At 46.9% G+C, this 24933-nt stretch overlaps 1 protein-coding gene across 3 annotated transcripts in view; it reads left to right on the plus strand.

Moving 5' to 3' along the window:
- Positions 1–4453, plus strand: part of LOC119964530 (myosin heavy chain, clone 203-like) — a 46219-nt gene extending 41766 nt beyond the window's left edge. For all 3 annotated transcript variants that reach the window (XM_038794142.1, XM_038794143.1, XM_038794144.1), the window contains exon 12: positions 3991–4453. In XM_038794142.1, the coding sequence (XP_038650070.1) occupies positions 3991–4130 (140 nt within the window). In that variant the 3' untranslated portion in view covers positions 4131–4453. The remainder of the gene's footprint in view (positions 1–3990) is intronic.
- Positions 4454–24933: the final 20480 nt, after the last annotated feature.

The raw sequence follows: 24933 nt of genomic DNA on the forward strand, positions 1-24933 counted from the left end.
CCTGGAGCTGTGAAGCATTTATGCTAACCACCATGCTACCCTGCTGCCCAGATGACGGGCTTTTGAAAGAGCATCACAGACTGCAGCTGGAATTTGGGCTCCTGTCCACAGGTAAGGTAGTGGGGCAGCTGAGGAGGGTAAGGAGGGTGCTTTATAAGTATGGGGATAATGCTAGCAGGATGCTGGTGCACCAGTTGAGGAAACAGGAGGCGGCGAGAGAGATAGGGAAAGTGAGGGATTCATGGGGGAAGGTGATTCTGGATCGAGGAGGGGTGAATGATGTGTTTTGGGAGTTTTACAGTAAATTGTATAAATCTGAACCCCCAGCTGGGGATTGCTGGGGGGGGGGGGGGGGGGGGGGGGGGGAGAGCTGGAGTTCCCGAGCATAGATGAGGAGATGGTGGACGGTTTGGGAGCCAAATCAGGCTTGGGGAGATTATAGACAGGTTGGGGGCGATGCAATCAGGCAAAGCCCCAGGACCAGACGGATGCCCGGTTGAGTTCGATAAAAGGTTTTCCAGGCTGTTGGGGCGGCTTCTGGTAAAGGCTTTTAATGAGTCAAGGAGCTCAATGAATGACGGAGCAGACTCAAAGGGCTGAGTGGCCTCCCTCGGCTCTCATTTTGAAATGAGATAAGGATCTGGAGAGCTGTGGGTCATATCGGCCAATCTCCCTGCTAAACGTGGATGCAAAATTGCTGGAAAAGATCTTGGCCACACGTATAGAGGATTGTGTTCCGGGGGTAATAGTGGAGGACGAGATGGGATTTGTTGAGGGACGACACGTGGCGTCCAAATTAGGCGGCTCCTTAACGCAATAATGATGCCTGCGGAGGGGCGCAAGGTCGACGTGGTCGTGGCCATGGATGCAGAAAAGGCTTTTGATTGAATGGAGTGGAAATATCTGTGGGAGGTCCTGGGAAGGTTTGGGTTTGGGCAGGGATTGGGTCCGGTTGCTATAACAGGCACCAGTGGCAAATGTTAGGACAAACCAGGTTTGATCGGAATATTAGAATATTTCATTTCATTTCATTTCAATATTCTGCTTGTGGCGGGTGGCGAGATAAGGGTGTCCACTCTCCCCACTTCAAATTTTCATCCCTACGGCATTTTTTAGGATGATGAATGCGGTGATCTCGCGTTTTATATGGGCCGGTAAAGCCCCGCAGGTGAAGAGGCTCATATGGAACATAAACCTGTTGGGCCAAATTGCCTGTTTCTATGCTGTAAATTCAGTGCAACTGTTTTACCAGCTTGCAGCATAGAAGAGGGGCAGAAAGGAAAAGACAAAATAATACCAGCAGAGGCTGTGGAGAATTTCACAAACATGAGACACCACGCAGACGTAACAATAGCAAACGGTATTTAAATGTAGTAACATTAAAAATAACAAATCCTACAAATCATAGAAATGTACAGAGAAGGAGGCCATTTGGTCTATAAGGTCTATCAATATCATAACACCACTATTAACATCCTGGAGGTTACCATTGACCAGAAAATGAACTGGACTAGCCATATAAATACTATAGCTACAAGAGCAGGTCAGAGGCTAGGAATCCTGCGACGTGTAAGACCCAGAAATAGGAACAGGGGTAGGCCATTCAGCCCTTTGAGCCTGCTCACCATTTAATAAGATCACGGCTGATCTAACACTCACTAAGTGCACTTTCCTGCCTTATCTCCGTAACGTTTAATTCCCCAACGGATTGAAAATCTATCAATTACAGCCTCGAAAATGTTCAAGGACTTGGCAAGAGACACTAACTTCACTGGCTTGACAATTTCACTGGATCTTTAAATTTACCTGGTTTACAGCAGCTAGTACAATAGTGTGCGGCCTCTTAAACTCCAACTCTCTTCAATTAGGGGGAATAATGGGTTTGAGCCAGGGAGGATGGATGCCAGGTTCCAGGGATGGGAAGAAAGGGGATATCAAGGAAATGAAGTGGGAGGACGATTTACGAGTCTGGAGGAGCTGGTCGAGAAGTTTGGGCTGGCACAGGGCAATGTTTCAGGTGTATGCAGGTACTGGACATTGCGGGGAAGGTCTTCCTGATAGCGCCTGCCTTGTAGCTGGAGGCGGTGCTGTGGGAGCGGGGGTTAGTTGGAGAGATCGTCTCAGCTTTTGGAGGAGGATAGGGTGTCCGTGGAGGGGGTTAAGGCGAAGTGGGAGGAAGAGTTGGGGGTGGTGCTGGAGGAGGGATGATGGTGTGAGGTGCTGCGGAGGGTAAATGCCTCGACTTTGTGTGGGAGGCTGGGGCTGATACAGCTGAAGGTAGTGTCTAGGATGCACCTCAAGTCTATGGATGAGGCAACTGTTCAAAGGGGTGGAGGATTTTTGTGAGCAATGTGGGAGAGGCCCTGTGGACTATGTGCATGTTTCCTGCCCAAAGCTGAAAATGTTTTGGAGGACCAGGTCCGGTATTTCAGGGGTTCTACATGTGGATGTGGAGCACAATCCCCTCGAAGCCATATTCGGGATGTCAGGCCAGCTAGAGTTGCAGGCGGGTGCGGAGGCCGATATGTTAGCTTTCACCTCACTGCTTGTAGGTGAGTCTTGTTGGGGTGGAGGTCTGCCTCTCCACATTGTGCCTCTGAGTGGTAGGGGGACCTGTTAGGAGTTTTTGACCTTGAGTTTATTTTGCATTTTGGAGTGTTGGTTACCATTGATTGCTGACACCGATTGCAATTCCAAGGAGGTTCAGGCCCAAACTTGTGTGAAGGCACTGATGCAAACTGTAATCAAACATCCTAAAGTACTTTGGAAGTGAAAGCAATCCAACATTGAATAATTGCGAGGAAAGTGTGATGACCTGAGGCACGATCAAAAGGGTAAATTTTGAGGAATGTTTTGAAAGAGGGAGAGAACAGTCAGGTTGCAGAAGTTCAAAGGAAAAATACTTTCTAAATGCAAAGTTGTGACATCTGAAGCGATTTGTGAAGGGAAGAGCAGAATTGGAAAGAGTACACAGGAGTGTGTGCAAATATAGGGTTCAGGGAGATTGTAGAAGAGAAGAACAAGGCTATGAAAATGAGGACCTGGATTTTGAAATTGATGTGTTGGGGAAGAAGCCAATGAAGGGTGGTAGCGGAGAGTGGATTCTGCTATATTCAAATTAATTGGATGAGTCAAATAACCAATGGCAAAGGCAGAAAATGATAATTACTTCCTACATCATCACATGTAAATGGGCAGAATGGTTTAGGAGATAGGGAAGGATAATTACAACCATCAGCAATTTCCTGTTTCAAAGAATGCATGGACCAAATATTGTTCATGCAGTGGGACAGATGATGCTTTTAGAGTTCTCTCAGTAAATAGTTCAGTTCAAATCTTACATTGATTAGGAATTATGGTTGATGATCACATTGATTAGGAATTATGGTTAATGATCACATTGATTAGGAATTATGGTTATTGATCACTCTTGAATTAATTAACATTCAACAGCATTATGATTGTGGAACTCTTGCTTGAACATCCTGGATAACCACTGTGCTAACGACTGTACTACCATGATGCCCCATCACAGCCCATGATGGAAGCATCTCATGAATATAGTTTTTTATAAATACCAGCAGTGTAATTGTGATTTAATTGTTTCATTTAGTTTATTTCCCTTTCCTTTATTAATTCAATTCAAGTTATTTGTCATTACACTATGATAAACTTGAAAAGCAATAAATGGTCCATGATTTCTCAGCTGTTTATATTTCATGTAACCAATAGGATTATGATAATTTTATAAACTGGATGAGATTGGGTCCATCTAGGGTGGCAGATGGAGGAATCAGTGAAAACCTGTCACCTGCAGACTAATGAATTGCTGAGTTTTTTTATTTGCCTGAAGCTGGAATGGAATTTTCTCCGTTTAAGTTGCCAAGTGGGATGCTGCAACACGAACTTATTCAAACTGCCCCTTCAAATAGTATTCCATCTTAAAGTAATGATGGGTAACTCAAAAAGTAATATTTTGTTCCATTGCAGGTTGCAGGTCCAGCTCTGCCTTATGCATAGAGGACAGTAAGAGAATACCAAGAATAAATTATTCTGATGAAGATGTCAGCGTGGACTTGGAAGGGCTATCTGACAATCCGCCTGAACTAAATCTCAGTGATCTTTCCTGAGTGGTGGAGTCTTCGGAAACTGGAGATGGATATTTCCGAATTGTTTCTCATAAAGGCCCATTTAACATTTTCAAAATTATGCTTCTTATTAATATTTAAATCAAAACTATTCATGCCAAAGGCAAGCATTTCTGTCAAGTGTAAGATATCCATATACTTTGTATGTGTGTTTTTATAGGTTGCTTATGGATCCAGACCAATGTTAATTAACATTTTTACATTTCAAGTTCTGGTCCCTCTCCGATCTTTTTAAAGACACTTGATGATACTCCTTTATCAACTGATAACTACTATTAAAACCAACAATCATATTTATAAAGCTACAGCAGAATTTATGAAATTGAGAAATTGTGGATGAAGATTGTGGTGCTGTGCCAATACAATGTGATTCCTGACCTCATGGTATCTCAATCTTAGCTGTGCTTTTGCAAAAGATGCTGGAAGAAACATGGGGTTCAAACTTCACATAAGTTTGGATGAACATGGCAGAGTTGTTTAGCACCTCCCCGTGTCTGCGTGGGTTTCGCCCCCACAACCCAAAGATGTGCAGGTTAGGTGAATTGGCCACGCTAAATTGCCCCTTAATTGGAAAAAATAATTGGGTACTCTTTTTTTTAAAAAAAAATTTTAAAAATTTTTTAATAAAAAAAAGAGTTGTTTAGCACCAGGCGACCATTCAGCCTTTCTTTCAGCAATTAAGAAATAGATTAATCATGATAAATTATTCATTGAAAGGCAAAAACTCATATTAATCTCAATATTTACGTTAAATACTGCTGTGTGCAGCAGAGGTCTAATATCTGAAAGAGTGGGCTAAGTTTCTTAACTATTGAAAAGTTTGGAGAGAAATAGAAGCTTCATCGTGCTAGCTGATTTCTTGTGGCGTTGCACAGTAGTGTACTCTGAATTTTATTAACAGCATTTATGCCAGTGTGCAAGTGACCAAAAAAGAATGGTCACTGGCAGGCTGCCAGCTGAAGATGGGGCTAGTAAGGCCTTAAACAAATGAGCAGCCAATGTCCCTGGGCAAAGAACCAAAGAGCATTGAGTGGATGAGAAGGGATCGTCAATGAGTAGTAAAACCTTGAATGAGCTACTGGGTTAATTCCCAATTATCAGATCCAGTCGAGAGTCTTCCCGTTGGCCTTAATTAGAAAAAAAGAGTCTCATGCACATCATAGTAGCTACACTCTCATCACTTTCATCGATGTCTTCAGTCAACTAATTCTGGGGTAATAAAATCCCACGGTGGTTATTCATTTTCAAATTACTTTGCATATTTCTTCTATCTCTCCAGCCGATAGCTAGTATTATTTATGTTTAAGAAGGGTAGAAGATCTTGTCCAGAGAACTGCAGAGCAGCTTAACATAGATGACAGTGGAGATTCTAGTATTCTTCCTATTAAAATCTAGAAACAAAAAATCTGATAATAAATTGTCAATATAGATTTCAAAAGGAAAATTTTGCTTGATCAATCTCATTGAATTCTTTGAAGAGTTAGCAGAGTGAGCATACTAAGGTTATGCTGTAGATACATGTCGAAGATTTCCATAAAGATAAGGTGTTATGTAATAGACTACTGAATAAGGTTAGAGCATGGGGTGAATGGTAGCTGGCTGGCTGGCTGAAAGAAGAAAGCAGAGTAGGGGTAAAGAGTAACTAAAAGATTCAACTAAACAAAAAACCCACAACATTATTAAATTACAAATTGTCTTGCTTACCTGACAGCAAAAAGTAGAAACATATCCTTCATTAAATAGCAGCCAGAATTGTAACTTTTAACATTGCAAACAGGACTCACAGTATCACCTCTAGGTGCAACAGTTATTGCAGGTATGTGTGAACACATAACTTGCAATATAGAATTTACCGAAGGAGGCCATTTGACCCATCGAGTCTGCACCAGCCCTTAGGAAAGAGCACCCCACCCAAGTCCACACTCCACCCTATCCCAGTAACCCCACCTAAACTTTTTGACACTAAGGGCAATTTAGCATAGCCAATCCAACTAACCTGCACATCTTTGGACTGTGGGAGGAAACCGGAGCACCCAGAGGAAACCCACGCACACACAGAGAAAACATGCAGACTCCGCACCGACAATGACCCATTATGTAGGACATCCCAAGACACAAACATAATCAGCCAAAAATTGATAACACATAAAGACTGAATTTCAGTGAATTTTCATAACTTCAACTTAACCAAGTCTACCTCAAGGTCAGTTAGAGTTGGGAAATAAATGCTGGCCTTGTCGGCAGTGCTCGCATCCCATGAATTAATTTTTAAAATGAATTTTCCAAAACAGCTTTAAAATCTGAGAGTTGTCTGTCCTTGTCCAAGTGCCACAACCTTTAATCTTTGTTGCTGACTTACCTACCAAAGTATGGAGTGGGTGGGGTGACATAGGGAGGATATCTTCATGTAGACAACATGGCACAGGGAGTGTACTTAGGCCAGAGGGTGTTCAGTCCAGGGAAGTGGTAGCTACCTTGCTCCATCAGAAAGATGGTGAAAATATATCCTGCAACCTTGTTTACACAGAGATCATTTAAAAAAAATGACAGGTTAGACTCACAGTTAGGACTATCAAGTGTCTGTTTTCCCTCTATACCAAGGTATAGGAGGTGCACCTACTCTAGAGACCGTTGCCCTCGCAACTTCCCCAGTTTTGTTGATGCCAACATTGCGTCTTGTGGGGCAAGCTAGAGAACAAGAAGTCATGGTTTTAAATCTACTACCCCTTATCCTAAAACTGAGATGGGGAGAAGTTATTTCTATCAAAGGGCAGTGGAATTTGTAATAATATATCCTCAAGTAATAATAATCGCTTATTGTCACAAGTACGCTTCAATTAAGTTACTGTGAAAAGCCCCTAGTCGTCACATTCCGGCACCTGTTCAGGGAAGCCAGTACAGGAATTGAACTGATGTTGCATTGCAAGCCAGCTGTTTAGCCCACTATGCTAAACCAGCCCCTGGTTGCAATGGATGCCAGGACATTGGGTAGATTTGAGAGAGACAGACAAATTTTTAATCAGTAATGGGTTGAAGGGTTATGGAGAATGTGCAGGAATGTGGAGTTGAGGTCGAGGAGGTCAGCCGTGATCATATTGAATGGCGAGGGCTGAATTGCCTACTCTTGCTCCCAGTTATTATGCTCCAATATGGTGTAATCATATGTACAATTAGTTGCAAACAATAAATAGGCAAAAAGCAGTAAAACATGTTGGGCGGGATTCTCCGACCCCCCGCCGGGTCAGTGAATCGCCAGGGGCCGCGTCAATCCCGCCCCCGCCGTGTCCCGAATTCTCCGCCACCAAAGATTCGGCGGGGGTGGGAATCGCTCCGCGCCGGTCGGCGAACCCCCCCCCCCCCCCCCCCCCCCCGGCGATTTTCCGGCCCGCGATGGGCCGAAGTCCCGCTGCTGTCAAGCCTCTCCTGCCGGCGTGGATCAAACCACCTACCTTACTGGCGGGAGCAGGCGGCGCAAGTGGGCTCTGGAGGAGGGGGGGGGGGGACGATCTGGCCCCGCTGGGTGCCCCCACGGTGGCTTGGCCCGCAATCGGGGCCCACCGATCGGCGGGCGGGCCTGTGCCGTGGGGGCACTCTTTTCCTTCCGCCTTCGCCATGGTCTTCACCATGGTGGAGGCGGAAGTGACCCCCTCCCCTGCGCATGCGCAGGGATGCCGTCAGCGGCCGCTGACGCTCCCGCGCATGCGTGGACTTACGCCGGCCGGCGAAGTCCTTTCGGCCCTGGCTGGCGTGGCGCCAAAGGCCGTCCACGCCAGCCGGAGGAGTGCCAACCACTCCGGCGCGGGCGTAGCCCCTCGAGGTGAGGGCTTGGCCCCTTAAAGTGCAGAGACTTCCGCACCTTTGGGGCAGCCCGACGCCGGAGTGGTTCATGCCACTCCATCACGCTGGGACCCCCCACACTGCCGGGTAGGGGAGTATCTCGGCCATTACCTGATACTTTGAGAGCAGATAAGTTTTTATATTAATTTATGTGATGTGGGTTTCGCTGGCTAGGCCAGCATTCATTGCCCATCCCTAATTGCCCTCGAGAAGGTGGTGGTGGGCAGCCTTCATGAACCGCTGCAATTATTCAAACTGTTTGGTTCCTCCGGTGTTCAACTTGCAGTAGCTCTGGCACCTTCCCCTTAGGGGATGTCAGTTATAATCACAGTGTGGTGAAACCAGGGCTATGACAACACCAGTGATTCAGCAGTCCATTTTCTTTTCCTTTTTAAATTTAGAGTACCCAATTCTTTTTTTTCCCAAAGTAAGAGGCAATTTAGCATGGCCAATCCACCTACCCTACACATCTTTGGGTCGTGGAGGTGAAACCCACGCATACACGGGGAGAATGTGCAAACTCCACACGAACAGTGACCCACGGCCAGGATCGAACCCGGGTCGTCAGCGCCGTAGGCAACATTGCTAACCACTGCGCCACTGTGCTGCCCACTTTTAGACATTCATGAGTAAACTTTACGAATGATTGAGTAACATTATGGTCATTAGAAACTTAACACAATCTATGTCTATAGTACATCTACGTTGCTTTGTTATTTAAAATCTTTACTCAACACTTTTCCATCTGGTAGGTAGCTATTAAACTGCTAATCATAGCTAGTGCTCACTGATGCGGTGGAGCAGATATCAAGTTGACTTCTATTTCTCACCAGCCTTTCAGTGGAGCAAGAAGTATATTAATAGTTACCCCTTTCTCAAAGCTAACTAGTGCAAGGGGAAATCCATATTTCAACGGTTGTGCCTTATTGCAGGCACTGTAAATATGCTGATGTGGAGTAAAATTCTCTTCGGTGTATAAAATCAAAATGATAAATTGTCTTCCACAAAACCCAGACCAACTGAACAGATCAGGAAGCTGGGGTGAAATCTGTTGAACCATTAGATGTTTAAGTATATTCAACAGGAAATAATAAACTTAAGCTGGTGAAACTCAAGTTTAGTGCCAATGTTAACAGTAGGCATTTTGGAAAATGCAATATAATGCTTGAATCTTTATCATGTTCTAAAAGTTTGATAGATCTTTGAAGCCATCTGCTACATGAAAGTATTTGAAAAACAAATAATTATTTGAACATTTTGTACATTAAATATTACTTAATCAAATGAATTATCTGGAGGCAGGATTAATTTACAACTTCAAAATAATTTTTAAAAATCAGCATTTTGGATATTTCTTTATCTTTGTTCAATAGAATTAACTTCTGTAGGATTTGAAACTCTTCAACTAGTTCTTTAATTGTGCTTAATTAATGAGGTTCCTTAATGAGGTTAGGGAAGTGGTATAACAATTTAGACATTGCCGCAACCCCAGTTCGTGAATGGGCATGTCTTCAGCTGGATCTTCATAGAAAGAACATTCGAACCACAGAACACCTACAATGGGTTGATGCAAGGGAGAAACTAGGAAAGACTTTGCATAAGAAAAGAAGCAGGAGTCATTCAGGCCTTGAAGCCCATTCTGTCATTCAATAAGATGGCTGATCCTTTAACACCATTTGCCCCACACTATCCCCATATTCCTAATGTTTTTAATATATAGAAATCCATCACTCTCAGTCTTGAACATACTCAATGAGTGAGCCTCCACAGCCCTCTGGAATAGAGAATTTAAGATTCACCACCTTCTTAAGTGAAAAAATTCCTCCCCGTCTCAGTCCTAAATAACCTGCCCCTTATTCTGAGACTGTGTTCCCTGGTTCTAGATACTCCCCCAGGAAGGAGAAATGTCCTTCCTGCATCTACCCTTTCGAGTCCTCTAAGAATTTTGTATGTTTGAATGAGGTCAACCGGAGAACAGCTTATATTAGGCTTGGCATTATACAATGTGACAGAATTTATTTATTTTATATTATAAATTTAGCGTACCCAATTCATTTTTCCAATTAAGGGGCAATTTAGCGTGGCCAATCTATCTAGCCTGCACATCTTTGGGTTGTGGGAGCGAAGCCCACGCAAACACGGGGAGAATGTGCAACCTCCACACGGACAGTGACCCAGAGCCGGGATCGAACCTGAGACCTCGGCGCCGTGAGGCAACAGGGGTAACCCACTGCGCCACCGTGCTGCCCTGTGACAGGATTTATTAATGTCCTCAGAATAAAGGCACTGCTAGGTAGCAGCAACCACAATATGATTGAATTTTACATCCAGTTTGAAAGGTAGAGTAGGTAGAAGACTGGCATTTTAAACTTAAATAAGAGCAAATATGTGGGCATGAATATTCAGCCAGCTGAAATTAACTGGGATTCGAGGCTATGGGATAGATTAATAGAGAAGCAGTGACAGACATTTAAGAGGGACATTTCAAAATATTCAGAGCAAGTATATTCAGACTATAAATAAAAACTCTTAAAGGGAGGACCCACCATCTTTGGTTAATTAAAGCCAGACAAAGCATCAAACTGAAAGAAAACACGTAACTGCATAAAGATGAGTGGCAGGTCAGATGATTGATCAGAATATAAAGAACAGCAGACAGTGACAAAAAGGTTAATCAGGAGAAAGAAATTAATGTATGAGAGGAAGCCAGCTAGAAATGTAAAAATGGATAGCAAGAATTGCTACAAGCATTTAAAAAGGTAAAGAGTGAGGGTTGGTCCTCTAATGGGGAGTTAATTGTAAATAATAAGGAAATGACAAATGAAATTAACAAATATTTGCATCTGTCTTCACTACAGAGAGTGCGTTCCAATATTAGCTCTAAATCATGAGGTGGAAGGGAAGGGAGAGAGGAACTTGAAATTACAATCACTAGCGAAGCAGTACAAACTGATGGAACCGTGGCCTGAAAACATTCTGGGTCCAGATGAATTTTAGGGTCTTAAAAGAGGTGGCTGAAGTAGTGGATGTATTGATGTTAATTTTTCAAAATTGGCGAGACCTGGAAAGGTTCTAGCAGACTGGGAAAATAGCAAATCCCTCTATTCAAGACTTGAGGGAAGCATAAAACAGAAGGGGGATGTGTTAGAATCGATCATTAATGGGGTTATAGCTTAGCAATCGCTCAAAGTAATCGGGAAGAATCAGCATGGTCTTGTGAAAGAGAAATCATGTTTAACCAATTTATTAGAATTCATCAAAGGAGTAACTTGCACTGTGGATAAAGGGGAACCTGCAGACATGCTGTATTTGGATTTCCAGAAGGAATTTGATAAGTTGTCACAAAGGTTACTGCTGAAAGCAAAAGATCATGGTATGTGGGTAACGTATTAGCATGGATAGAAGATTGACTGGCTGGCAGAAAACAGTGAGTATGCTTAAAAAGGTCCTTGTCTTGATTGACGGGGTGTGATGAGTGGAGACCCGCAATGGTCTATATTAACATTTGCATCATTGGCTTCGATGAGGGGAGTGAAGGTGTTGTAGCTAAATTTGCAGGTGACAGAAAGAATCAGACATAAGTGGCAGAATTCTCCATTCCTGAGACTGTGTTGACGCTGGGGCAGGATTCGTGGATTTCTAAGACAGCAAAACGCGTTGCGCTGCACCTGGACTGATTCAGCGACCGTTGAGGGGTTAGCACCGACACCACGTGGAACACACTTGATTCCGATGAGAAACTGTGCTGGATTCACAATCGACACTCAGGAGGCTGACAAGCAGCAGCCGCATATGCACATTTCACTCCCCACACATACCATCCCAGTCAACAAGATGGTAGCGAGGAAAGCGGCATCAAGGTTCACGGATGTTGAACTTGAGACGCTGTTGGACGCCATGGACAAGAGACAGGCGACCCTGTCCCCGGCCCAGGAAGCAGGCTGCCAGCAGCCACTGTTTACCATGCTTGGGCACAGGTGGCAGAGGCAGTCAGGAAAACCATCCAGACCGGCCAGCAGTGCCGGAAAATACTGTATGACCTCCTCAGGCCGGTCAGGGTTAGTAGGCAGCACTGTGCCCCTCACACCAACCCCAGTCCTACACAAAAAGATAGGTAGGAAAGTATGTTGTCAAGCAGGCATAAGTGCCCCCCACCCGGAGGGCAGCCAAACCCCTCACCCTGCACCACATGCCAGCACCCATATCGGCTGCCATGACCAGGTGTCCTGGCCACTGAGGCCACCAACTACCACCCTCTGGGCTGCATGCGTCAGGCGATCTAACCCTGTGCGTTTTCCATTCCCCTCCCCCAACCCCTGGAGAAGGCTGGCCATAACCACCCGGAGCGGGAAAGGATGAGGCGGATCCGCGGTCCCTCACCGCGGCAGAGCAGTGGGCCCTGGCTGTGGTCAGTGGGCCAGAGGAAAGGGTGGTCTGCAGGGTGGAGATTGGTGTTGGGCAAAGAAGTGAGACCCCGTTGAGTGGCGGTTCCCCATGACACACGTGTTCCTCCCCCCCCCCCCCCCAACACTACCCTCACCACCTTCTCACCCCCCACACCACATTCTCACCCCCGCTCCACACACTCACTACCCCCCGGCCCGTGGTCTAATCATGTGCCTTGTCTTGTGTCTTGCAGGAGCAGCAGCTGGGCCCATCCAGGCCCAGTTGCCACAGAAGACACCTGCCAAAGGGGGTCCAGGTAGTAGGGTGGGAATCACAGCAGGCCACCTTCATTCCTTTTTTTTAATAAATTTAGATTACCGAATTATTTTTTCCAATTAAGGGGCAATTTAGTGTGGCCAATCCACCTACATTTTTGGGTTGTGGGGGCGAAACCCACGCAGACACAGGGAGAATGTGCAAACTCCGCACGGACAGTGACCCAGAGCCGGGATCGAACCTGGGACCTCAGCGCCGTGAGGCGGGTGTGCTAACCACTAGGCCACCATGCTGCCCTGGCCACCTTCATTCCTGATGTACCATCTAGGGATCCACCTAGCCATAGCGTTAGGGCCCAAATAGCCAGACAATTAGGCACCATTTAGTTGGCACTGTGCAGGGCACAGTTTAGCGATCGGTACGTATGTTTTCACATAAAATACCTGTGTACAATGTTACAACAGAGTGTCTTTAAGACACGGATAAGTTCTTGATTAATAATGGGATCGGGGCTGTGGGGAGAAGGCAGGAGAATGGCAGATGAGAAAAATATCAGCCATGATATTTGGGTAGCAGGGTAGCATGGTGGTTAGCATAAATGCTTCACAGCTCCAGGATCCCAGGTTCGATTCCCGGCTGGATCACTGTCTGTGTGGAGTCTGCACGTCTTCCCTCTGTGTGCGCGGGTTTCCTCCGGGTGCTCCAGTTTCCTCCCATAGTCCAAAGATGTGCGGGTTAGGTGGATTGGCCATGATAAATTGCCCGTAGTGTCCTAATAAAAGTAAGGTTAAGGGGGGGTTGTTGGGTTACGGGTATAGGGTGGATACGTGGGTTTGAGTAGGGTGATCATGGCTCGGCACAACATTGAGGGCCGAAGGGCCTGTTCTGTGCTGTAATGTTCTATGATTGAATTGCGGAGCAGACTTGATGGTCCGAGTGGCCTAATTCTGCTCTTAAGGTCTCATGTCTTATGGCGCTCTTTAGAAGAGTGTGAGGGGTGGGCTGGTCTGGGCTGCGCGTAGAGGGGGTTGGGCAGACATTGAGGGTGGGTTTGGCTCAGGTATTGCAGTTCAGCCAGCCGCTCTGACGTCCACCCCATCCCAGGTGATTCGATGGGACTGTGGAATGGAATGGCCAGCTCACATGCAGGGATCACCCAGGCAAAACGGTGGAAAGTGCTACTGTGGGAAGGAGTCAGACATTGTTGAATGATGCAGAGCACCAGAGCTCATTGCAGAGCGGTTATCATCATTCTCCATCCCATCGAGCAGGCCTACCATTACTGCCAACGCAGGGCCCACACCCCGTAGTGCGGCAGGTATGTCTCATGGGGGGTTGCAGGCAGGCTGATGGAGGGGAAGGAGAGGGTGGTTTCGATGTTCATGCCCCTGGCCAGTCCCCCATACCCAGTCAGTGAATCTGGAGGCAATCAAAGTGTCCGGTGCATGTTGGCCCTGGCGCACGCATTGTGCGGCCTCACGTGCCTGTCCGGCTCATGTCCTATTCATTCTCCCCCTCCCCCACATCCTCCTCATCGGATGAGACCTGCCGTTCATCCTCCTCCTCTGCTGTGTGATGCGGATGGCGCAGCAGGCCACCACGATGTGGATGACCCAGCGCCATACTGGAGGGCCCCTCCAGAGCGGTCAAGGCACCTAATTTTACATGCTAATCCCTGTGCGGGACTTTGCCAAGAGCCTCTGAAAGCCCAAATAAACCACATCCACTAGCTCCCCCCTCATCAACTTTACTAGTTACATCCTCAAAGAATTCCAGTAGATTTATCAAGCATGATTTCCTTTTCATATATTCATGCTGTCACTGTTCAATCCTGCCACGGTTTCCCAAGTGCTCTGCTATGAAATATTTTATAATGGACTCTAGCATTTTCCCTACTGCCAATGTCAGGCTGACTGGTCGATAATTCCCTGTTTCCTCTCTACCTCCCTTTTTAAATAGTGGGGTTACATTAACTAGATTCCAATCTGCTCCAGAGTCTATAGAATCTTGGGAAATGACCACCAATGTAACCATTATTTCTAGGGCCATTTCCTTACGTATTTTGGGATCAATCAGCCTACAATCCAATCAATTTCCTCAATACAAATTCCTTCTAATACGACTTGCTTTCAGGTCCTCCGTCTCAATAAATCCTGTATTTCCCAACATTGGTGTTACATTATTTGTGTCCTCCTTTGTGAAAGTAGAACGAAGTATGCATTGAGTTGGTCAGCCTTTTCTATTACAAATTCCTGTCACTTTCTGTAAAGGACCTACATTTGTCTTCTCTAATCATTTTCTCTAGGTGTTCCCCGCAAAATTACTCTTATATTTCATTTCCCCCATCTTGCATCAATCCCATTGTCCCCCTTTGCTGAATTCTAAACTGTTCCCACTCCTCAGGTCTGCTGATTTTTTTTCTGGCCAATTTATATGCCTCTTCCTTGGACCTAATACTATCTATAATTTCCTGTGTAAGCAATGATTTGACCATCTTTCCAGTTTTATTTGTGCACCAGAGAAGAATGAACAATTGTTGCAGTTCACCCACACGCTCTTTGAATGTTTGTCATTGCCTACCCTACCCACAATCATCCCTTTAAGTAAGGTTCCCCATTCCATCATAACCACAAACAGGACAGCCATGATTTCATTGAATGGCTGAGCAGGCTCAGGTCAAATTACCTACTTTTGCTCCCATTTCATCTGTTCATATCACCTCAGTCTCCTAAATGCCAGAGAATAAAGGCCCAGTCTGTTTAATCTTTCCTCATAGGACAATCTCTCCATGCCGGGAATTAGTTTGGTGAACCTTCATCACAATTATAGCTTTCCTTAGATAAGGAGACCAAAACTGCACACAATACTCCAGGTGCAGTCTCACAAGGTTCTATAAAATTGCAGTAAGACATCTTTATTCTGGCACTCAAATCCTCTTGTAAAAAAGCCAACTTAATTGCCTGCTGTAGCTGCATGTTAGTTTTCAGTGACTAAGTCCCTTTGAAATTCAACACTACCCTGTCCCTCCCCATTTTAGAAATACCCTGAATTTCTGCTTTTCCCTCCTAACATCACATTTCACCACATTGTATTCCATCTGCCAATTTCTTTGCCCACTCGTTTAGCCTCTCCAAATCCCTTGAAGCAACTTTGCATCCTCAGCTCTCACTTGTCTCATGTTATCTCCCAACATCTCAACGTCCAAATCATTAATAATAATAATAGCTTATTGTCACAAGTAGGCTTCAATGAAGTTACTACAAAAAGCCCCTCGTCGCCACATTGACACCTATTCGGAGAGGCCAGTACGGGAATTGAACCCGTGCTGCTGGCCTTGTTCTGCATTACAAGCCAGCTGTTTAGCCCACTGTGCTAAACCAGCCCCTGGTATAGATTGTGACTAGCTGAGCTCTACAAGATCCCCTTCATTCTTTGAAACTCCAGCAAATAAAATCCTAACCGACTCAATCTCTCCTCATATGTCAGTTCCACAATCCCAGGAATCAGTCTGATAAACCTTTGATGCACTCCCTCTTGTTGTATCTGACTAGTCACAACCTGCGAACCTGAAAATGACACATTTATTCCTGTCGTTTTCTTTCCGCTAACCAGTTTTCCGTCTGAGTCAGTATATTCCCCCGCATCCCAGGTGCTCTATTTTTGTTTACTAACATAGCAGGAACTTCTCAAAAGCTTTCTGAAAATCTAAATATACCACTGTCACTGGTTCCCCCGATCTATTCTGCTAAATAAATCTTTTGACAAACATGATTTCCCTTTCATAAATCTATGTTGACACTGCTCAATTCTTACCATTCACACCCTTTATTACAGATTGCAATTTATTTCTTACTACTGATGTTCGACTAACAGGTTTGTAGTTCACAGTTTTCTCTCTTCTTCACTGCTACCTCACAGCTCCAGGGACCTGGGTTCAATTCCGGCTTCAGGTGACTTTTTCCCAGTGTCCATGTGGGTTTCATCCAGGTGCTCCTGTTTCCTCCCATAGTCCAAAAATATTAGGTGAATTAGCTATGCTAATTTGCCCTTGGCATCCAAGAGGTTGGGGGGGGGGGGGGGGGTGGTGGTTTACTGGGTGTATGGGGGGGGGGGGTGGTTTACTGGGTGTATGGGGATAGGGTGGAGGTGTGGACTTAATTTAGAATTTAGAACAGTACAGCACAGAACACGCCCTTCAGCCCTCGATGTTGTGCCGAGCAATGATCACCCTACTGAAGCCAACGTATCCACCCTATACCAGTAAACCCCCCCCCCCCCCCCCCATTAACCTTATTTTTTTTAGGACACTAAGGGCAATTTAGCATGGCCAATCCACCTAACCCGCACATCTTTGGACTGTGGGAGGAAACCGGAGCACCCGGAGGAAACCCACGCACACACGGGGAGGACGTGCAGACTCCGCACAGACAGTGACCCAGCCAGGAACTGAACCTGGGACCCTGGAGCTGTGAAGCATTTATGCTAACCACCATGCTACCGTGCTGCCCTGTCCCTGTTAAGAGTGCTCTTTCTAAGGACTGGTGCAGGCTTGATGGGCTGAATAGCCTCCTTCTGCATTGTAAATTCTAAGAATCCTTTCTTAAATAGTGGGAGCGAATTCGCCACCTTCCAATCTGCAGAAACCATTCCAAATCTATAGGATTCTGAAAAATGGCCACCACTGCACCTACTTATCTCTACAGTCACCACTTTCCACACTCTGGGATGTAGGTCATCAGGCCAAGGACACTCATCTACTATGCCCCAGTAATGCCTCTGGTAACTTTTTAAAAAACTGATATTAATATCTTACAGTTGCTCATGGTCATTGATACTAGTCCCTTCATTCACCATTATTTCTGGGTGGTTTTCAGTATTTTCCTCGTGAAGACATGCACAAAAGAATTTGTAGTTTCTCTGCCCTCGCCTTATTGCCCATTATAAATTCTCCTGACGCACATTTGTTTTTGCAAGTTTTTCCATACGTATAAAAACTTTCACTGTCTGCTTTTGTGTTTCTCTCTAATTTACTCTTGTATTCTATTTTCCCTTTCTCAATCCTTTCCTTTGCAAAATCCTAAAATGCTCCCAATCCTCAAGCTTATCATTTTTTGGGCAAGTTCGTAAGCCTTCCTTTGAATGAATACAATCCTGGATTGCTAGCACGGCACGGCGGCGCAGTGGTTAACACTGCTGCCTATGGTGCTGAGGACCCGGGTTCAATCCCGGCTCCGGGTCACTGACTGCGTGGAGTTTTTACATTTTTCCCATGTCTGCGTGGGCTTCACCCCCACAACCCAAAGATGTTCAGATTATGATCACACTAAATTGCCCCTTAATTGGATACTCTAAATTTATAAAAAATTAAAAACCAATCCTGGATTGCTTTCGTTAACCATAGTTCGGTTTTTGTGTATTAATGTATTGTTGTAAACTAGGTATTATTTCTTTAAATTTAAGCCATTACTGGTCTATTTTCATACCATTCATCGTAGCTTTCCAATCCCCATCACCTATTTGCCCATTCGTTTAGATTTCTGATTTAAGTTGAAAGTGAAAAATTATTTAATATTATGTTCACTCTTTCTGACAAGCTTCTATACAATAAAATGAACTAACCTTATACAGTATAGTTTCTAAAATAGCCTGTTCCCTAGTAGGTTCCTAAGCATACTGCTCTAGAATACATCTCACACATATTCCAAGAATTTGTCCTTCACAATACGGTTAATCCAGTAATCATGGAGATTTCAACCCACATATAGATTGGGTAAACTACTCTTTACAGACCCCTCAATTTCCTTTCTGCCTTCTTTTCCTTAAGAAAAATTGCCCAAATTTTTCCAATTTATCTTCATAACTCAAGTTCCTCACCCCAGCAACCATGAATATTTCCTGCACTTTCTCGGAAGAATGTGAAAACATTGGAAAGTGCAGCACCCAGAACTGAACGCAATGCTCCAATGGAAGCTGAATTGGTGACTCAAAGTTCAACATAACCAGGATACTGTACGCTACATTAACCGCTCTCTCAACCTGACCTGTGACATACGCACAAAGACACACAGGTCCCTCTGCTTATACACACTGTTTAAAGTTGTATCCCTATTTTATACTGTCTCTCCATGTTCTTTCTAACAAAACGTGAGCAGCTTGCAGTCAGCTAATTGTAAGTCAGAATAAGCAATGCTAGTGCACAATTATGCGTACAATTTTGGGTTGTTTTAACTTTAACGGGCAGGCAGAAACCTCAGAAGAGTCAAACAAGTGCTTACAATCACTAAAGTAAGTTAGAACTAAGAAACCAACTATTCTCTCACTTTTGACATTGATTCAATTCCACACAAACATGAATGAGCTCCCTGAACTCGGGCCCAAATATATCTCAATTCAGATTACAGGAGAAAATACATTTGAGCATTCCACCAGTAGCAGTTTTTATACTGTACTTTTCATTTCCATTCCCGGAGCCCAGCATCAGTGAACCAGGTCTTGGCACTTTTTGTGTTATGTCAGTCCCCCCCAAGCTAAGTAGCAGATGAATTTACAGGTGGATTTTCCTGGTCAGAAAAATGTGGTCTACAAGTCTGCTGCTGGACTATAGAGAAGTGATTTTTCTTTTTTTTTAAATTACTTTTTCTGAGTTACAAAGCCAGGGCTCAGAGTGTGGACAGGGGCGGAGCCCTAATCCAGCTCCAAAATCCAATTCAAATTCAAATTGAATCCAATTCATGGTCCCCACAAGAGAGACATACCAGATCTGAGCCAAAAGGCAGAGCAGATACTACATTTGATCTGAGCCAAAGGTCGAGAAGCGATATAGAGAAATGATTTAACAGCACAACTGCAAGGAGCTGGCCGAATTAAAATAGCTTTAAATATATGAGCATTGGAATTGCTCAAAGCATGGTAGGGGAAGAAAATGCTTTGATTCATGGGCCACTGGCATTAGTACTCAGGGAAGGGTGAGCTTTTCTGTTGGGATTGCTTCCACATGAACCAGTTGGGACTAGTGTCCTAGCCAATCATATAACTAGGGCTATGGACAGGTCTTTAAATTAATGGGTTGGGGAGTTTAGTTAATCTGATAGAAATGAGGCTATGACAGGTGAGGACCTTGAGAGGATTGTTATCACTAAGGAGGGAGTGATGGGCAAGCTAATGGGGCTAAAGGTAGACAAGTCTCCTGGCCCTGATGGAATGCATCCCAGAGTGCTAAAAGAGATGGCTAGGGAAATTGCAGATGCACTAGTGATAATTTACCGAAATCCACTAGACTCTGGGGTGGTCCCGGTGAATTGGAAATTAGCAAACGTGACGCCACTGTTTAAAAAAGGAGGTAGGCAGAAAGCAGGAAATTATAGGCCAGTGAGCTTAACTTCGGTAATAGGGAAGATGCTGGAATCTATCATCAAGGAAGAAATAGCGAGGCATCTGGATAGAAATTGTCCCATTGGGCAGACGCAGCATGGGTTCGTAAAAGGCAGGTCATGCCTAACTAATTTAGTGGAATTTTTTGAGGACATTACCAGTGCAGTAGATAACGGGGAGCCGATGGATGTGGTATATCTGGATTTCCAGAAAGCCTTTGACAAGGTGCCACACAAAAGGTTGCTGCATAAGATAAAGATGCATGGCATTAAGGGTAAAGTAGTAGCATGGATAGAGGATTGGTTAATTAATAGAAAGCAAAGAGTTGGGATAAATGGGTGTTTCTCTGGTTGGCAATCAGTAGCTAGTGGTGTCCCTCAGGGATCCGTGTTGGGCCCACAATTGTTCACAATTTACATAGATGATTTGGAGTTGGGGACCAAGGGCAATGTGTCCAAGTTTGCAGATGACACTAAGATGAGTGGTAAAGCAAAAAGTGCAGAGGATACTGGAAGTCTGCAGAGGGATTTGGATAGGTTAAGTGAATGGGCTCGGGTCTGGCAGATGGAATACAATGTTGACAAATGTGAGGTTATCCATTTTGGTAGGAATAACAGCAAACGGGATTATTATTTAAACAATAAAATATTAAAGCATGCTGCTGTTCAGAGAGACTTGGGTGTGCTAGTGCACGAGTCACAGAAGGTTGGTTTACAAGTGCAACAGGTGATTAAGAAGGCAAATGGAATTTTGTCCTTCATTGCTAGAGGGATGGAGTTTAAGACTAGGGAGGTTATGTTGCAATTGTATAAGGTGTTAGTGCGGCCACACCTGGAGTATTGTGTTCAGTTTTGGTCTCCTTACTTGAGAAAGGACGTACTGGCGCTGGAGGGTGTGCAGAGGAGATTCACTAGGTTAATCCCAGAGCTGAAGGGATTGGATTATGAGGAGAGGTTGAGTAGACTGGGACTGTACTCGTTGGAATTTAGAAGGATGAGGGGGGATCTTATAGAAACATTTAAAATTATGAAGGGAATAGATAGGATAGATGCGGGCAGGTTGTTTCCACTGGCGGGTGACAGCAGAACTAGGGGGCATAGCCTCAAAATAAGGGGAAGTAGATTTAGAACTGAGTTTAGGAGGAACTTCTTCACCCAAAGGGTTGTGAATCTATGGAATTCCTTGCCCAGTGAAGCAGTTGAGGCTCCTTCATTACATGTTTTTAAGGTAAAGATAGATAGTTTTTTGAAGAATAAAGGGATTAAGGGTTATGGTGTTCGGGCCGGAAAGTGGAGCTGAGTCCACAAAAGATCAGCCATGATCTAATTGAATGGCGGAGCAGGCTCGAGGGGCCAGATGGCCTACTCCTGCTCCTAGTTCTTATGTTCTTATGAAGGGAAATCGTGTTTGACAAATTTCTTTCGAGGAAGTAACTAATAAGGCAGACAAAAGGGGAGCCAGTAAATATAGGGCACGGTTCTCCAGAAAAACGCCTCCGTGTTTGAGGGAGCAGGAATTGCCAGAGTTTCCCGGCACCCGGCCCATCGAGGCCGCCAACGCTATTCAATGTTAATTGGTCCACTTAACAAGGCCTCACCAGGCTTCTTGCCCCCAAATAATGGCTCGCCAGCTGATTTGCCGGGACTGCGCCAACCAGCTCCCTCCGGTAACAATGTTGAGTGGCACTTGCTCAGCCAACCCCAGCCAGCTCACGGCAATTACGCCGAGGAGACCGGCCCCAAGGTTCGTGGATGCTGGCCTGGGGAGGCTCAAGGGCGCAGTGGAGGCCAGGAGGGGATGACCCCCCGAGGGGATGACCCCCCGAGGGGATGACCCCCCCCCCCCCCCCCCCTCCCGGAGCCCAGGAGGGTGAACCACAAGGACGAGGTGGAGACAGCTGTCAGCTCGGGCAGTGTGACCAGGACTGGCCTCCAGTGCCAGTGTCAATACCTAGACCGGGTAGCACAAGGGATTAGACACCAACATCCCCCCAAGGGAGCATCCCCAGGCGACCCCCAGCCCTCCCTCCATCCCCCTCCCCCTTGGGCCCTCCCTCCACCCACCCCACCACTTCAACCCCCCCCCCCCCCCCCCAGCAACTGTGAACCACGCGTGTGACAAACGGTGCCTTCTGTGTCTCCTCAGGAAAAGCTCTCCCATAATCGGCGGGAGGGGGCCCGGACTGGTGGTGGGGTGCCGGACTTGAGAATCCTCACCTCCTTCGAGGAGTGGGCCCTGGAGGTGACCGGTGTGGCGGAGGACAGGGGGGTCACCCAAGCGGAGGCTGGCAGAGTCCGTAGAGGTGAGGAACCACCGGGCAGCACAGCGGTCATTCCCACCCTCCACCAGCGGAGCTTGTCCCAGCCACAGGTTGGCTTGCCAAGGCACTGCAGAGCGTGTCCCAGTCACTGAAGAGCATCACCGACGGCGTTGACACGATGATGCAGACATCGGGGAGTCGCCAGGTCTGGCAGAGAACCCAGACCCATCCCATGGGACAGCAATGGTGGCCGCTATCTCTTCCGAATTCTACCCCTCTGATGAGGCTGCATCTCGGGGTCAGCACACTGGACAGGGCAGCACAGTTGTGCATGTGCCGTCAACTGGTGAGCCGGGCCCTCCGGCCCCAGAGGACTGCCGGCAGGGGCATCATAGGACTGGGGTCAAGGTAAGAAGCTGGCTGCCTCCACCTCAGATGTGCATCTTTGGGAGACACCTAAACGTAATGGTAGAGCTAGGAGGACCAAGCATATGGAGGATTACGGAGGGCACCGGGTAAGGGAAGCGGGCTACACCATCTGGAGAGTGGGACCTGTATTAAATAATAAACACCCGTATGCACAACCAGTAGGAAGCCTCCATCACTTTCTCCCACAATGCATCACAGCAGGCAGGTGGTGATGGGTGTGAGCGAGCACTCAGCAGACAGGCAGGGGTCAGACTATGGTATAGATTGTGGAGCACCAGCGCCCAGCTCTCTGCGGGTTATCATCACCCCCTGCATGCAACAGTGATCTGCTGACAGTGCTGGCACAGTACCAGCATCCTGGAGTAACCCGACATATACCCTGGGAGGGAGGGGTGGGAAATGGGGTGGTGGGTGGGTAAGGATGCGACGATGAACCAGGCCACGTCCTAGGTGAATCTGGCCAGGATGAGACTTGCCGGACCCTCACCGCTCCCGCCTCCAGCTGGGCTTCCGGTTCCTCCACAGCCTCATCCTCCAGCCCCTGCTAATATGGCACCTCATCTTCCTCGTCCTCATCTTCTCAGAGGTAGCCACATATTCCTTGTCACCAACCTCCAGCTCGTCGCACTGCTGCCGTGAGAGTTTGTGGAGGACACAGATCACAAAAAAAGCGGGCGACCCTCCGGTGGGTGTACTGGAGTGCACCTCCGGAGCAGTCAAGGCATCAGAACCGCATCTTGGAGTCCGATGCACCGCTCAATCACAGCCTGGGTGGCCGCATGGGCCTCGTTATATCGGGTCTCTCCTTCGGTCCCCGGCCTCCGTACTGGCGGCATGAGCCAGGGCCTCAGCGGGTATTCCTTATCCCCCAAGAGCCAGCCGCCCATCTGGGGATACTCCTCGAAGAGGGCAGGGTTGACCGACTGCCCCAGGATGTAGCTAACATGGACGCTCCCCGGAAAGTGGGCACACATGTGCATTATCTTCATCTGGTGGTTGCAGATGAGTTGAATGATGAGGGAGTGGAACCCCTTTCGGTTAACATAGGGCACCCCCCAGATGGCCCGTTGAGAGCAGGGCAGCAGGAGTGGCATCTATGACCTGGACCATCCCGGCGAAGGCAGAGAAGCCTGCTGCCCGGGCATCCTGTTGGGCCTGGTCCATGTCAAACACGATGTAGTCTTCCGCCTGGGCATATAGGGACAGATGCCTGGAATGATCCGGAGGTGTAAAAGTTAAGAGCTACGGTGACCTTGACAGCCTCCTCATCCACGTGGTGCCAGGTTTGTGAGGAAATGCCAGGTGCCGCACTGTCTCTTAGTTGAGGCGGAGCCTCTGCGACATGCGCTGTCCGTCATTTGTTCAAAGGACCAGTGGCGCCTGTACACCCTGAGCCACGGCGGGACTCCCCCTCTGGCTCCCACCTAGCCAGGTGGGTCCTCAGGGTGTGGGACAGGGTACGGCACATGGGCTGCCGCCGCGAGCATCTGCAGATGCTGCTGCCCCTTCTCCAGCAGGTGACCGCATCGCGTAGCACCAGCACCACTCGGGGAACCTCCGAGTCTAACATCCCTGTCATAGCATTCAATATCTGTAAAGTGGGAGAAGGTGTTAGACTGAAACAGCGGTGGCTTCCAACATGGGACCCTCCAATCCCCCACTGATTTCCCCCACCACCCCCAAGTGCTGCCGGCTGCAGCGGGCCTCGCTCACCAGGCCCCCAATCCCAGACACCGGCTCACAACGTCAATCGGACTGGGCGCTGGCTCCCTCCCTGTGGCACTCACCCACTCTCCAGCCGTGGACATATCCCCCGGAGCCGTGTCCCATTCTGAGTTCGGACGTTGGCTGCTGCCTGTGTGGTGTTCAAGGTGTGTTTGGGATGCTAGGCAATGACTCCCACATGCTACATGGTCCGCCCACTCAAGGGGATTCACTGGGTTGTGTGAAGTGCTCACCTACCAAGATTGGCAATTCTCTAAAGGCGATAGCCAGAGGCCGTGCAGCCAGAAGCCTTGGCAGTCGGTGATAGTTATGGGGGGGTTGGTGGGGCAGACGGGCAGGCAGGGTTGCCCCAGTAAAGGGTACACAATCCAGGGGTTATCATGGTGTAGCGAGCGGTTGCTCACCCCCAACCTCCCATGGCGGCCCACCACTGTGGTGGGTCCCCATCCTCCGCCAAGCACAGGGTCAGGAAGCCCAGTGTCCCCAGGCACTTTGCCTGCG

The sequence above is a fragment of the Scyliorhinus canicula genome, chromosome 4 (genome assembly GCF_902713615.1).
Source record: "Scyliorhinus canicula chromosome 4, sScyCan1.1, whole genome shotgun sequence".
Classification (NCBI taxonomy): domain Eukaryota; kingdom Metazoa; phylum Chordata; class Chondrichthyes; order Carcharhiniformes; family Scyliorhinidae; genus Scyliorhinus; species Scyliorhinus canicula.